At 44.6% G+C, this 16181-nt stretch overlaps 1 protein-coding gene across 9 annotated transcripts in view; it reads right to left on the minus strand.

Moving 5' to 3' along the window:
• Positions 1–6101: 6101 nt before the first annotated feature.
• PDE6D (phosphodiesterase 6D) overlaps positions 6102–16181 on the minus strand; it is a 45286-nt gene continuing 35206 nt past the window's right edge. For 6 of the 9 annotated variants that reach the window (XM_070620158.1, XM_070620156.1, XM_070620160.1 and 3 more), the window contains 5 exons: positions 14303–14404; positions 10092–10180; positions 9358–9483; positions 8528–8633; positions 6102–6688 (listed from right to left, as the gene is read on the minus strand). In XM_070620158.1, coding sequence (XP_070476259.1) covers positions 6607–6688; positions 8528–8633; positions 9358–9483; positions 10092–10180; positions 14303–14346 — 447 coding nt within the window. In that variant the 5' untranslated portion in view covers positions 14347–14404 and the 3' untranslated portion in view covers positions 6102–6606. Of the gene's footprint in view, positions 6689–8527; positions 8634–9357; positions 9484–10091; positions 10181–14302; positions 14405–14632; positions 14762–16181 lie in introns of those variants that run through there. The other 3 variants (XM_008526125.2, XM_070620163.1, XM_070620162.1) reach the window with 2 other exon arrangements.

A 16181-nucleotide genomic window follows, 5' to 3' on the forward strand; every position in this document is an offset into this window, starting at 1 on the left:
ATAGGGGTGCCCTGTGTACCACAAATATTCAGATGCCATAATGTTTAGCTCTCATGCACATAGTTTAGCCCAAAATCAAAGTAATGATTATAATATAAATGAAACATCCAAGTGACAATAATTTTGCTTATCCTCTAATAATTGAGAAGAGCTATGTGGGGGATGATTTGAATAAATCAAGTCACTTAAAAAGTCATTCTAGGAAATTTGAGTAAATGCATTCTCTTTCTTTGAATGCATTTCTTTAATAAGTACAAGAATTCAAAAGCATTCCCTGGAACCAAGAGCTGTCTCAGAGTTCAGAAGCGGGTGCTGCAGGGGAGGAGGAACTATTCCTGTGCCCTCTGGGTCCTTCTGGCTGGTCTGAGACTTAAATCGACATGAGGCAGAATAACAGGAGGAAATAAAAGTTTAATAACACGTATACATGGGTGAAACCCAGGAAAACTTGAGTAACTCTCCAAAACAGCCAAAGCCACCACCTTAAATACCATCTTTAGCTAAAGACAAAGGAGGATGTTGGGGGTAGTGGTTTGGGACTTCAAAGGGGAGGAAGGCAATTTATATGGAGATGGAAAAGCAAATGTTTGGTAAACAAAAGTTTGCTGGGCCTCTATAGACAATGAGAGCAGAGAACTTTGATAAAAACGGGCTTGCTAGTCTCCTCCTGCACCACACCTAGTTTATATTATGCTAGGGCTATCTTATTGTATTAGCTACTTCCTGGAACAGGCCTTCTATCTTAAATTCTTTTAGGCAATTAGGGGGAAGGTCAACGTTTCTTTCAGAGTCTTTTGTCTCTCAAAATAATCAAGCTAAAGAGACACATTTTGGGGTGGCTAGTTCTGATCCTCCACAGTGGTCAATACCCACTTGTTGTTGCTGCCATCAGTGATGTATGTTTCTATAAGCGCAGGCCCTCCACAACCAGTTCAACTGACCCCATCTTGTCAACAGAGAAATTCAGAGTGGTTTTCTCAGGAACTGAGACCCCTTGTCCAGTTCAGGCCAGTTGAGACCACCAAGCCATCAACTGGGCCTGTGCAAATGCTCAATATTATTGACATCAAGGAGCTAAACTCCACCCTCTGTCATGGTAGCACGCCATTTTGTAACCATGCGTCCTAGAAGAGGCATGAAGCTTGACTGTGCTTGCACAGATCATCAATTACCTCACCTCTCCTCACCTCCCATCATCTATCTCCACACTTCAGACCACCCTGCCCTTCATCCCATAAATTGCCCCATACCCAGGATCAAGGAGAGAGATCTGGGGGGACACACCCTCTATCTCCTTGCAGATCAACCTCGCAAAATAAAGCTGATTTCTTTTCCCAAAAGCTGATGCCATAATTAGCTGGCTTTTTTATGTGCATTGGGTAGGAGAACCCCAATTTTGTGTGCAGTAACATTTCTAACCCTCTGAAAGGCATATTTTAAAACTAAGGGCTTACCAGAGTTCTCCAAACTTTCTCTGTTCCAGCATACTTAGTGTCTTAGTAACTTTTTCACAGTGCAAGTTGACCAAAATAAATAACAATTCTCTTTATTAAGTACTTATATCTTAGTAGCTGTTGTATTATTTTGGAGAAAGAAAAGCCACATCAATTGAGAGGAAAAATACTTTTATTTCATTTATAATCACAATGACTTACTAATGGAGTGAGTGTGCCTGTTGGGCACTGCACAGCTTCTCAGACCTTGGAATCAGATTGGACACCACCATCCTCACTTCCTGTTCACAGTGACTTTTGAAGGGTACTTGCTTTTTGTCACCAAAACCTTCAAAAATCAGGTTTCCCAAAGATAGTTCATCAAAAAGAATGTAGTGTGGTCTAATGTTGAAACCGAACTATCTCAAGCTAATGGTTTGAGCAGCGTGCGACAGATGTCTCGTATTGCTGTGTTTCCTTTGAAAATTAAAAGATCCTGAGGCACCCCTGTGACTTTGCTGCAGTGCCCTGGGGTGCCTTGATGTACAGTTTGAGAACCAAATGTATCCACCAAATCTCTGCTTCTTACTCCATTGTACTCTGCGCCTCAGTTTATTCAAAGCTACAGTCGAAGCCACTGTTTCAGACCAAATAAAAGCACCAAAAGAACTGCTAAAGCAGATTATGTCTTCACTTTGAGGGCCATTGTAACAGTGCATTTTGAATGCTGCAAAACAATTACCAGGGCACTATCAAGTTCTGAAAATAAACTTGACAGTACCAAGGGATTGGTGACCAGATGCACATCTTGGGGCTCTCTCTTGTGATGTGAAGGATAAATCAGAAGGGGAGGCAGTGCCATTCATTGGCTGGACTGGCCCCAGATGGTTATAGGAAGTGCGCCGGGGCAGTGGGGATGGAGGACACAATGGGGGAGATGTTCCTGAAGCTCAGTCAATAGGCCTCCGTCTACTGGATTGTGGGGCAGCCCATTCTCCCCTCTAACCTGCAGGAAGTTCTCATCTTTCTCCCACACCTGGGTGGTTGTTTCTATCTACCCCTCCCGGCCAAGCCTGGGGGGTGAAGGAAGCAGGACATCAGCACCTGACCTCTTTGCCCCTCGTCTTCCTCATTTCTCCTCTCTAACCTGCACCAGGCTGGAGGGGCAACCTTCACTCCTCCCACAAGGCAGGCCTATCCTGTCACATCCTGGGTTCTTTGTAGTAAAGGAGACAAAGGGGGGTGGCACGCCTGATTCTTGCATTGTTGATGATGGTTTAAGGGATTTAAAAAATCTTTTCTTTCAAGTAAAATGTGGCTTTCCAGACTACTGACATGCTGGGGACTGTCCCTCCTGTTTTGGTGGTCAAAAGCTGAATCCTGACTTCTCTCTGTTTTTTCACCTCCTCACTCCAGACTGATGCTGCCATTGTGCTGTGCTGTTTCTTCAGAGTGTTGATTACCACCTGAAATGGTTTGCTTTCTGTCTCCTCTCGTTAGAATCTAACGGTAGGAACTTCACTCATCTTGTCCAGCAAGTATCTCCATCATTTAGAACAACGTCTGGTACATAAAAAGTGCTCAATAAATGTGCATGGAGGGAATGTATAATGCTTCAAGAATTTGTACATAGCACGTTCTCAATATACAACAGCTAGAAAAAAAATCCAAAATCCACCAACAAATATTTTAGGGACAAGGCAGCTGGAAGAAAATAAAGAGCCTGCAAAGGAGCAAGGAGAACACCCAGGAAAGGGGCTCCCAGAATCCAAGAAGAGAATTTCCAGGAGATGGCGCAAGAACGGAATGCAGCAGATTAAGCAAGGAGGACTGGAAGGGGTAGATCAGTGGAGTTCGTTGATGCACCCCAGTGGAGGAGAACACTGGCCGGAGCCAGACAGCACGGGCTTGAGGAGCAAATGAGAGGTAGGGAGTGGAGACAATCCCAAGAAGTTTGGATCTGTAGAGAAAGAGGATGGAGCAGGGTCTGAAGGCGATGCAGGATTGAAGGAAAGCCTTATTTTTAAAAATTTATTTTTTAGGGTATCTTGAACATGTTTTGTAGGCTCAGAGTTGAAGGATCCAGAGAAGAGAGGGCTTTCCTGATTTTTCTGAATTGTGTGTAATCTCTTTTTCCTTTAAACTCCCACCTTGTACTTCCCTGCTGGCAGGCATTTCTAATTACTTGTCATATCCCTCTGCTGGAGAGGAAGCTCCGTCAAGGCAGCCCTGTGCCTCACACGACATCTTGTTGATACAGACAATAGGCCTGTGAGTGTGGCCGGAGTGTGGCTAGATCCCCTTTGGTAGACTTCGCTTCCTGCTACCCCCTCATGCCCAAAGAGGGTCAGACTCAGTGCTTCACCACACGCCCCACCACACAAGTCCAACTCTCAAAATACTGCCAAGTAACACAGATGGGGAGATGGATGCACATGGCAGAGGTTAACCACGATTCTTGAAATAGAAATCTATGTTTGAAAGAGTCTCTAAGTTCTCCCAAATCCCTCTGCAGGGCTGTGCTTCCTGATTCTTCTGTCCTCTCCTCCCCACACGGACTCTAAACGTCTTCTTGTTGCCCTGAGCGGCTGAACGCTTCCCCTCAGCCTCACAGGGCAGGACTGGGCCCACACTTTGTTCCTTGAGCATGCTGCTCGGAGACCTGTTTATTTTATGGCCATCGCGCTTGTACGTACGTCTCTAACATTCACTAAGTGCCTCGACCAGTGTTTCTCCAAATATGGTCCACAGGCCACCTGCATCAAAACCTGGGTGCTTTCACAGGCAGATTTCTGGGCCCCATATCTACTGAATCAGAATCGCTGGGGTGCGGCAGGTGCCCATCAATGTTTGAGAACCAGTGGCTGTACACCGTGCCAGGCCCGGTCTGCATGCTGCTGCTTCCAATAACATTCTGTGGCCCTCGATGTATCCACAAAAACCCCAGACGCAGGCATCTGCACTTGCACCCACCCTACAGGGGCCACCCTGGACCTACCAAGGGTCTTCGTCCCCACAGCTCCTGTGTCCTCTCCTCTTGCTTGTGTTCACCCCGGCCTGTACCACTTCCCTTGTGCTCCCACCGTAGCGTTCAGCCGTCCCCTCTGCCAGCTCAGATCCCACCTGCACAGCTTACAGAACCCCTTGATCAGTGCTGTCCCTGGAGCACACACTTTTTGCCTTGCTCATTTCATAATAAAATGATAAATATTTCCTGAGCATATGTATTGTTACCCAGAGAGATGGTAAGCTTCTAACTACAATTGGGCTATAATTCTGTGTTCTCAGAGCAGCTAGCAAAGCAGTGTGTCCCTGACCGTCCGGGCTGGGTGAGCAAGTGGAGAAGACAGTGAAGGAGGCTCTAAGCAGGTGGAGAATTCGCTGGGAAGCCCTTTCTCCATGAGAATGTGTCCCGTGCTCTGAGAGCCTTCCCTGATGGAATTCTGGGGAGCAGATATGGTTCAGGAAATGGGAAGGAGATGGGTTCACTCTGAGAATATTGATGGCATTTTTAGAACGCAAAAGGAATCCTTGACTCATTTTTACCTTGTTTTTTTAAATCCAATCTTTGGTATTTAAAAATCAGCTTTTGGGCCGGCTCCGTGGCCGAGTGGTTAAGTTTGCGCGCTCCGCTGCGGCGGCCCAGGGTTCGGATCCTGGGCGCGGACATGGCACCGCTCGTCAGGCCACGTTGAGGCGGTGCCCCATATCCCACAACTAGACGGACATGCAACTAAGATATACAACTGTGTACAGGGGGGGTTTGGGGAGATAAAGCAGAAAAAAAAGGAAAAAAAATCAGCTTTTGAAGACAAGAGATCTAACGTGAGGAACAGAATCATCAGGGAAAGGTGGCGAGAGGATGCTTAAATATACTGCTTCTCCTCCCCCCGCACAGATGCAAACAGACACTTCAGGAACAACAGAGGAGAGCAGGAACCAGAGCAGGGGCACACCAAAGAAGGCCCATCTCTTGGTGTATTCTGCTCTCCTCTGGCTCAGATCTTACTACTTTGGGAACCAAAAAACTTTTAATTGTTGGTATTTTATAAAGGACAGTGAAGGCTCCTGGTAGTTCAGAGGTAAGTTCCTAAAACAGAACGCTTTTTATTTTTCTCTCTTATGCCAGACTTGAGAGCACTGCAGATGTAATCACTGCTCCCCCACACTGGCTTCCTCTGACCACGGTTTGTAAGGCCTCCCAGCATCCCGCCCCATCCCAATGCTTGCCCATCGTCCTCCAGGTAAGTTCAGGAGATCTTTTCTTCATTTTGTAACTTCTATTCTCTCACTTAGTCCCTACTCTACCAGCTTAGCACTTCTACACTTTCTGGAAACCTCTTGAACAAATGCACATTATAAAGGAATGGAAAAAGTTAAAAACAATGACAATGAACAAACACAAGGGTGCATGTATGTTGTGGAAGAGAACCACTGACTATGCTGCCTGAAGACAAATGTTAAGGTCATGGGTCTTGTTCGGGTTCGTTGTACATTCTTGGAAAGCAGCAACTGAAGCGCTCAGGAATCGCAAGATCTATCAGTTGATCTCCGGAGTACAATATAGTTGTGATCCGACGGTCTGATAAATCTTCCTTCTCGTCATGGAGCGAGGTTCACGTTCCAGAAAAAGGAGAGATGAAAGCAGTGCCATGCTAAAGACTGTAGGAATGTTTTAATTCATGTTTTAATTCAGTACATAATAATAATATCACAGTCTATTTTACAAGTTAAATGTATGAGAATGTATGAAATAGAAATGGTAGGAAAAAACTAAACATGGGTCACGAACGTGAAGTTTTCCAAAACGGGGGGCCAAAGGAAGACATGTTGCCTACCGGGCCCAAGGAGGAGGTAGGGAGGGTGACAGGAACAGCATCAGCTCGTGGTATGTGTTCGTCCCCAGGTTTACTCTGGGAGGAGTCGAGGCACGTCCTCTGCCCCGGTCTGGGGTTGGGAATTTAGTCTGGTGGGTGGAAGATGGCAGCTTGAGAGAAAAAAGCCATCTGGCTACCTACACAGAGCTGGTCCCCTGGTGGCTGCAGGTGGGTTTTGCCATAGAGGGAATTAGGGGTAGAAGTGTCAAAAATCAAAAGTGTGGAGGAAAAAAGTAAACCATTTCCTCCTTCCCCCAAAAAACCCCAAATTCTTGAAATGCACACACATTCTTCTCTCAAACGTAGAAAAGTCTCACTCTGGATGTGCTTACAAGAAGGTCGTCGTCAAAAAACTTTGTCTCTATGATAACATTCCCACTATAAGGAAGAAGAGAGGGCGAAAGAGCGAGCATGTTAGGCAACCAATTTCATTGGCGCAAAGTGGTTTCAATCTGGGTCTGCTGGGCCCACGGACGTGCACCCATCTAGAACCTTGGCTCGAGGACATTAAATCTGTGTCCATATGGGGTTAGAAGTCTAACATGACATTTAACTTACGTGACTAGGTGTGTCCTCCTCGAGTTCAGAAATCAGAAGAGAGAGCACGTCTTAATCCTTGGTACACTTATGGCCCTTAGCAGGGTGCTCTGCACACAGAGGTGCTTAGGATACGGCTGGCCTCCTGATACACATGGAAGCCTGCAGAACTCAGAGGGTAGCTGTCCCTCCAACGCCCATGTCAGTCGACAGCTGTGGGTTGGCCTGTCCTGCATCTGCTCTCCTCACTTGCTCTTCTTTTGGGGAACCACCCCATCGCCAGTCCTTGGGTCAATCAAGTGGTCCCTCCCTCACCTGGCAAAGGGGTGGGCACAGGATGGAATTTGGGCCAATCAGACTCTCTCTCCTGAGCAGGATCCTTCCTATGGTTGCTCCTTGAGGAGGAGACCACCCCCACGTTGCTCCATCTTTCTAGTTGCCCAGGTCTTAGCCCTACCCTTTCAACTCTGTCACGTTAGCCAGAGTCAGTTTCTGTGGCTTCAACCAAAGAAACCAAACGGCACAGCTGTATTGTGCAGAGTGGGATTTCATTTTTCTTGGTGGGTATCTCAGGGTTTCCAAACCAAACCACACTTGAATCATGATAAGGGCAAGAGAGGCACTGTTTTGGGTTCTAAAAAGCAAGACAGGACTTAACCTAAGTATGTTATCAGACTTACCGGTTTTAGTACCTGAAAGAAATCAGGCCTGGCCAAGAAGAAGTCAAACGAAGTTTAATGAAACCTAAAAAATGCCCTTCTACATACTATACTGTACTTTCCCAGGGTAATTAATAGCCAGCAGATACTTTTTTTTAGTAATTAGTTATAAAATAGATAAGGAACTCAAGATCTGACTGATTGATAGAATATAAAAATACCCACTATTGTAATGAAAAATCTATTAAAGACTTATAAAGTAAATAACCTCTGTGTATAAATTTCAATGTGGTTTTCCTAAAGGACCTGTTTAAAGAGATGGGCCAATACTACACAATTATCTGTGTGAATAACTTATTACTAGGCACTATGACCAAAACCTTTGAAAGACTGATATCTTTTCCCAAGAAAAAATGGTAGGTGGGCAGTTATTGACTATTTTTGGACAATGGACAAACTATTCTTTGAGCAGGAAGCATAGCTAAGCTATGCTAGTCTCTGAAAAACTGCAACCAAACATTGTCCTCTGAAACAGAATTAGGACTTTGCCAGATTCCATTAAAGGCCATCCAAACAAAGTATAGAGTACCAAAAGTTTGGTAGTCAGGAAAGGGAGCAAATTAGCATAGATTTAATATATATTATATACCAGTTTCTTTCTGTATCATCTCATTTTATCCTCACTACACCTTGGCGAAAGAGAATTATTAATTCTCTGTTTAGAAAGGAGAAGAATAAGGCCCAGAGAGGTAAAGTACATTGTCCCAGATTATACAGCTAGTGAGGGTTAATCAGGAATTTAGTCTAAAAGTCTAATCTAAATCTTTTCACTCTCTCCATTCCATCACACTGTCTTCTTCACATGACAATGTCAGTAACCGGTAACCCGGATTCCCCTGGATACTCTTTTATTCTTATGTTCAGCCTAGGTTGCCTTCCTGCTAAATGGGACCACGAGTCCCACCTGCCTGGAATGCCTGCTTCTAGACATACTCCACAATTCCCGTGGCCTGTCACTCACGTTAGCACGCTGGCTGGCATCATCTGGGACTCGGGTGCTGCCTCTATCAGGGACTGCCAGGTGTTTGTGGAATTAGGGATCACAAAGCCAAACTCGAAGAACCATTCTGAAGGAAGAAGGAAAAGCAGGTGAGAGGGCACCCCAGAGTTTCAGGGCTCCTTGTCCCCCTTATTTAGAGGGAACCTCTTCCTACCTGGAGAACCCGCAAAGAACCCATCAGAAACCTCCCAGGCCAGAGGCATAAGAAAGGACACGGAAGCCCCCTTCAGCCTGTCCTTTGAACCACATGAGGGGCCTGCTCCCTATGCTCTGGGGTCTAAAGGACAAGAACCAGTAGGAGGATACAGTACAAGCAACACTTTCTTAGAAGTAGGCTGGATGTAAAGTATAAAGAGAAGTACAGAATAGGCCCTTTGACTTGGAATTTCAGCTCTGAGACACACATGTGCACTCTTACACTTGTGCTGAAAACTCAGTGCAGAGTGGCCTTGTTGGTCAATCTGTAGGAGACCGTATGGAGAGCACCGTACCAGGCCCTAGTCAGCAGCTGCCTTGTGACCATGTTACAATAACATGTCACTGACAAAGGAGGCACCAACCCCAGGCCCACCAGTGTCAGAAACCCTTTTGTTGGGCTCAAAGCCCCTTGTAGCTGTCAGCGTTGTTTCTGTTTGTTTTCGCTGGGGGTCCCAATCTCACAGGGCGTAGGAATCCTATCACAAACTGAGTTGCAAAATGAATGTTACCGAAGCAGTGCTTTGGTCCCTTGGGACGTGCCTTTTGTCCCTGTGACCTAAGCCCAGATTTCAGGCACGCAGGCAGCAGAATACCTTCTAGGCATTGCCCTTTGAAGTAAACTTTTTGTTCCAAGCGGAATTTTTCCATTTGCTCTGCTGAAGAGAAGTTCAATTCTCGAGACACTGCCTTACACTTGAGGATTTTCTTGGGAACACGGGCTGGTAAAGAAAAAGAAATATCGAAGTCATTCTAAATGAAAACCCCATGCCTGTGGTGCTTCAAGTTTCTGGGAGCTTCTGAGAGCTGATTTAGAGAGCACATTATCTACGTTAAATTTCAGAGAATGCCTTGGTAATAGAATTACAGAATTTTTAGTTAAAGGCAGAGGTCCCCACGTGGTCGAGTGCATTTGAGCGCAGTGTTCGAGGTCTGCCCGATTTAGTGCGTCTCAGAGCCCTACCTACCTACTCTCATCAGGAAGGGGGCTGAATGGGCACCTTCTCTTTACTCTGCTCTGTTGGTTTTAACTCCTTAGTTTTTCTTTTATTGCAGGGAGATAAAAATGCAAATTTTCTTTTGGAAAAGAAAGTTGAGATCTTAGTTTATATATTTGGGTATGTTCTAATGCTAAAATTTCAGCACAAAGTGGGTTTTGGGAAGTGGGAGAAAGAAACAAAGAAAGGAACCGGAAATCTCAACACCATGTGGACCAACATGTTGTGTCTCCAGGAGCTTGCCCCCTGTGAGGTCTGCATTAACTCAGCTCCCTGACGCCTAGGTCCTGCTCCGACTGCCCAGTGCAGACAGACAAAGGGGTGGGGAATACCTTCATGCTCCACTCCAGGGATGGACAGGTCTTCTGTTCCTTGCCAGAGTATCTTCCCTGTCTCAGCATCCCGAAGGTTCATCCAATTTCTGATCAAATATATTAAGGAAAAACAAGGCACTCAAAGTGACTCCTACTTTGTACTCTAGGTGTCTCAGATTTGCTCCTACCAACTCTTGTTTACTTTTCAGTAAGTCAGTCTAACTGCTAAGTGCCATGAAAGTGAATAAGAATGTGTAGGAGAGTCCAAAAGGCAGCTAGAGGAAGAAGCAGAGACCCAGAGGAGATATTTTTGTGTACGACATAAGAACCCAAAGACTGTACACATCTAGAAATGGTAAGAAAGAGGGAGAAAATGAACAGTGCAAAATTTAAAAATTTCCAACAGAATCTGACCAGCCAAGATAAAAGACCTAAAGAAACGGACTTGAGAGGCATCCCAGGAAACGACCCAGGCAGATCGCCCTACAGTGAAGATCATAGTCCAGGAGCTTCACCCACACGCCCAGAGCTCTCCTGTAGCTTGTTAGTGGTCTGCTCTTGAATGTGAGAAGACAGCCAAGCATCGCCAGAAACCCAAGAAAGCATTTACCATGAAAGACAGACCAAGACAAAGAGAAAAAAGCAACTGAGAGGAAAAAAGAGACTACTGAGGAAGACACACTTTTAAAAAGGAGCATTATAAACAAACAAACAATCAGAGACAACATAACCCTTACAGACAGTAAAAATTATATACAATTGAATTTTGTGTATTTTAGGTGATTTTCTCTGGCTCAAGGTTAAAACTTTTGAGGCTGGTGAGTCGATAATCTCTTTCAGTCAGAAAATACCTCTAACTTAAGTATTTTTACTTTCTAGGTCCTGTATTGTTCATCATACAAGATGTGAGGCAATAATACGAATTTAAAAAAAGAACAGAGAACAAAGAAGAACTCCAGAAAACACACATTTTGATGGCAGAACCAAATAACTCAATCCAAGGGTTGGAAGACAAAGTTGAACTCTTTCAGAAAGAAAAATAGAAAGATAACAATGAAAGAAAATAGGAGAGGAAAGATACGAAAACTGGACATTAGTCCAAGAGGTCCGACATCTCGCTAACAGGAGTTCGAGAAAGACAGAGCAGAAAAAACCAGGGAGAGGACGCCATCAGTGAATTAACTCAAGAAAACGTCCCCGATTGAAGGGCTACAGCAAGCGCCCACGCCACATCATTGTGAACTTGCAGAATGTTAAGGATAAAGAGAAGCTTCCAGAGGGAAAACAAGTTCTCACATAAAAGGTCAGAAGTAGAATGGGGAAAAAAAATCAGAGTGAATCAGACTTTTCAATAGGGGCGCCGGAGGATAGAAAAAAATGGAGCAGTGCCTTTAAACTCTCAGGGAAATGATCTCCAAAACTAATGATAATATGCTCTTTCAGAATGACAGGGAAGACCAAGGAAGAGGATGACATGGGATCCAGGAAGCAAGGGATCCAAAACAAGACACAGCTGAAGGGGTCCTGGGAGTGACAGAGAAGGAGACTCCAGAACAACAGCTCTTTAGCAGGCCTGGAGGGCAACTGGTCCGGGGTCCAGACAAGAGCAGGTCAGACGCTCAGGGACAGATTTCCTTTAAAAAGGTGAAATTCATAGAATATCTAATGTGTTTATATGGAAAGAAGATTTATACAATTAGGGAAGATTTGGGGGTTAAATTAGTGAGAAGCACAGAAAATCTAAGCAAATGAATAAAAAATCAAGACAATTAACATCAGGGAAGAATCAAAGGTGGTACGGGAAGAAGGCAATAGTCACAGTATACCACGGGCTTCACCGCAAGCAGAGCTGACATAGTCATAACAATACGGGCCGATGCAATTATCCTGCGATGGGGGAAGGAGAAGAGCACGTAGGTGCGGTTAGGCCTAAAGTGTTGAGAAAAACAAAGTTCATTTTCCATAGTAGGAAGTAGATAAATAATGCCTAAAATGGCAATATGAAGACATAGCCACAGTGTACCATTTAGAAATATCAAGATAAATACTGAATAAATCAGCGAGAAAGAATTGAAAATAGTTTTCTCTGGGGCGAAAACAGGAGTGGGAGGACATGGAATGCTGCTCCTCATTAGAAACCGGTAGAACTATGGTTCCAAACAACGTACACATACAACTGTGATAAAAATAAAGACAAAATTTAAAAAGATAGTTCCAAGTTCTAAAAAATTTTAAAACAATGGATGAATCATTAAAGGAAAAGAAAGTGAATATTATCCATGCATGGAGGCTAAGTCTGAGAAAGATGGTTATTATTTGTAAAGAGACTGAGCTTCATATAAATACAGGTGATACAGTTTACAAGCGTCTTTTTTTTTTTTTTTTTTTTTTTTTGCTGTCTAGCAACCAAACCCTCTTCCCAACAGCACCCTGCAGCCTCGCTTCCCCATGGGAGGCAGTGACTGCTTTGCACTATAGCAACTAGATGATCCAGATCCTTCTCTCCCGATTCTGGTACAGCTGGGGGCAAGCATGTGACCTGGGCTTTGACATCTGGGTGCCTCATTCTGGGGCCCTGAAGCTGTAGTCACACAACGCCTTGAGGAAAAGTCAGCAGTTCTTCAGGGTAGGGCAGTGGGTAGTGCCAACCTGACCCTTCCTTTCATGTCAGTGGCTCTGGTCCTCCAACCGCCAGTCAGTTCTGAAAGGCCCAGAGAGCCTGCGAGCCCCTCCCACTGTTGGGCAGCCTGCAGTGGGGAACCGTGAGCAACACAGGTGATTCACATCGTTGTGTGTGCAATGGTACTACATTTAAGCCTCTGGAGAGATTGCTGCTACATAAAAGAAGTCACAAAAGATACCCAAGGGTTCTCCAGTAGAGGCCTGTGATGTGATGTGGACCCTAGCTTCCTGTGCCCTCAACCTGTGCACTGCCTCCCCCACGCATGGACCTGTCACTGCTTTGAAGCTGTGTTGGTTGTGCTACTCTCCCCTCTGTGTATGCAATCCTAATAAACTCTCCTGGAATGCTCATTACAGTCATGCGTTACTCAGCGATACGTTCTGAGACACGCGTCGTTGGGTGATTTCATTGTGTACAAACAGCAGACTGAACTTATGCAAATCTAGATGGTACAGCCTACTACACACCTCATCTATATGGTGCTAATCTTATGGGACCACTGTTGTATGCTCAGTCTGTCATTAACTGAAACGTTGCTATGTGGCGCATGGCTGTATATTGGCAGATACTGATTAGGTGGTTCTCTCTCCTCTGCTTCATATTTCCAAACTCTACTTGTTTTTTTTCCTCAAGCTTTCTTAATTTTTCCTTTTTCTCCCCAAAGTCCCCCAGCACAGAGTTGTGTACATTTTTAATTGTGGGTCCCTCCAGTTATGGCATGTGGGACGCTGCCCCAGCATGGTTTGACGAGTGGTGCCATGTCCACGCCCAGGATTTGAACTGGTGAAACCCTGGGCTGCCAAAGTGGAGTGCACAAACCCAACCACTAGGCCATGGGGCCAGCCTCACCACTTTTTTTTTTTTAATAACTAAATTCAAAAGCAAGTCAAAAGTATACATACTTGCTTAGGTCATGTCTTAAATTCTAATTACTACAAATATCCTTACCCATTCTGGGGGTCTCCACATATTAAACATTTTATTTTATTTTTTCCTTTTTCTCCCCAAAGCCCCCCAGTACATAGTTGTATATTCTTTGTTGTGGGTCCTTCTAGTTGTGGTATGTGGGACGCTGCCTCAGCATGGTTTGATGAGCAGTGCCATGTCTGCACCCAGGATTCGAACCAACGAAACACTGGGCCGCATGCAGCGGAGCGCGTGAACTTAACCACTTGGCCATGGGGCCAGCCCCGGGTCTCCACATATTAAAAGAACGCTTCCCCAACTGGAGAAATACAACAACACATACTAGTGCTCTAGCAAGTCCACCCTGAACTCAGATCTACACAGAACTGCCTTAGATATTGAAACCCAAGGTTTCCGAAGACACAGTACTCATTCAATCTGCTCTGTACATACTTTTCATTCCTTCTCTACACATAGTCTCTTATGTACCAATACAGCCACATTGGACACCAGACTTCTTAAGTTAAACAACAAAACCAAACAAAACTAAAATTACTTCTAAAGTTCTAAGCTCACAAGCAAATGGGGCATTTTAGCAAAACTACTGCAAGAAAAGCATTGGAGAAGGGACTCCACTCACAGAGCAACAGCTGGATCACACCCAGCAGCTTCCAGAAAAAGCATTACTGCCGCGGGCCCAGGTCAGCAAAGACAAGCCTGGGACCAGGACTTACTCTTCATTCTGTTGGGGGATAATAAGAAAAAAAGCCTTAAATTAGAGGGTTCCTTGTGATAGTTAGCGGGTAGTGGATTTAAGATCCTTCCATTTTATAGCAAGGGAGAGAACCTGCTAAAAATACATGGTTTATCTCCCTAACATAAGCATCTCTTTTTTTTTTCCTTGAGGAAGATTAGCCCTGAGCTAACATCTGCTGCCAATCCTCCTCTACTTTATATGTGGGACGCCTACCACAGCATGGTTTGCCAAGTGGTGCCATGTCCACACCCGGGATCCAAACCGGTGAACCCTGGGCCAGCGAAGAGGAATGTGCGAGCTTAACTGCTGTGCCACCGGCTGGCCCCCATAAGCGTCTCTTGTCTTTATAAATAATCAGGTTAAGGACTTAATTATCTTTTAGGAAAATATATTTTTTCAAAATATCTTTAGCCAGTTCAACGATTAGGCATTTCCTGCAAGTCTTCTAATCTAGAAAACTGTCCATCAGTGTCTATATCACATGCTTCATTTTATAATCCTAACAAGACCTGTAAGATCCTGTCCTCAATAAATGATACACAATTAGAGACGTACAGACAGAGCTCCATCCAACGAGGCTGGGATGGAGGCTACTAGAGCCCCTCCATGTTCTGCAATTTTAGGGGTGAAAAGGAAAGTTCCTAGTTCATGGTAGAGATGCAGACATTTGGGAACAGCTTTACAAATTATAAAAATACAAATCTATGATAGCCTATTAGTAAAAAGAAATAAAAATTATTGAGGTAGGTGTCTTAAAATAGTAACAGAGAGAAAAGCTGGTCCTCAAAAGAGGAAGCATGTTTGGCTAAAAATGTTGGAAATTAAAGGCAAGTTTTGATGGCTGATCATCATCTGGCTGAAAATATTTTTGTTTTAACAGCTTTTTGTTAACCAGAGTTTTCAGAGAAAAAGAGCCTGAGTTTTAAGACTCAAAGGTTAAGTCACTTCCAATCTTGAGAGAGGAGAGGATTAGGTGGACAGGCTTTAAGGAGGGGGCTGGAGGACTATTTATAAATACCACACCTTCTGGGTCAGCCAGGTCTTTTCTCAGTTAAAAGCTCCCTTGCGATCTATACCAGGATGAGCACAAAGGAATGCTCCTGGACCCTGGGAAGCCTCTGCTCAGAGGAGAGCTGTCCCTGGGAGCCTCTTCTTGGAACCAGGAGGACAAAAGAAGCACTCTTATATTTAAAAGTAGGAGCATCTTAAAAATAAGCTTCAGAGCCAAATCAACAGTTTGTAAAGTGTCAAGTCTTAGGAAAGCTAACAAAGGAAATCAACTGAGATAAACATTATGGAAAAATGAGAGACACTTGGCTCAACATGGAAGGATGCATGGTCCTCATGCTTTAAAGAAGTGATGTGGTCTGGAAGGATTTAGGGGGCAGGCCATTGCAGGTGCCGGGGGCAGACCTGAGACGGAGAAGGTGGTCAGGGAGGTGGTGGGGGAGTGGCAGGGGAAGGCTTGGGGACTGGAAGAAACCAGTCAGATGAATGGGGTACTAGGTAAACTTCCTTGAGATGTGAATGCAGGAACTGGGATAAAAGGATTTAAAACTTTTTGTAACAATCATCTATAGAAGCATTTTGGAATGAGTACACTGGCTCTTAGAGTCTTAATGAGTTTTAAATGGAAATGGTCAACATCAATTTTTATATATTAAACAGAACAGATCCACTGTACATGCCAGTGCTTCCCTGGCCAGTTGAGGAAGGAGGAATGCGGGACATCAGGGGAAGGGAAGAGCAGAGAGAGAGGGAA

The sequence above is a fragment of the Equus przewalskii genome, chromosome 5 (genome assembly GCF_037783145.1).
Source record: "Equus przewalskii isolate Varuska chromosome 5, EquPr2, whole genome shotgun sequence".
In the NCBI taxonomy this organism is placed as follows: Eukaryota; Metazoa; Chordata; class Mammalia; order Perissodactyla; family Equidae; genus Equus; species Equus przewalskii.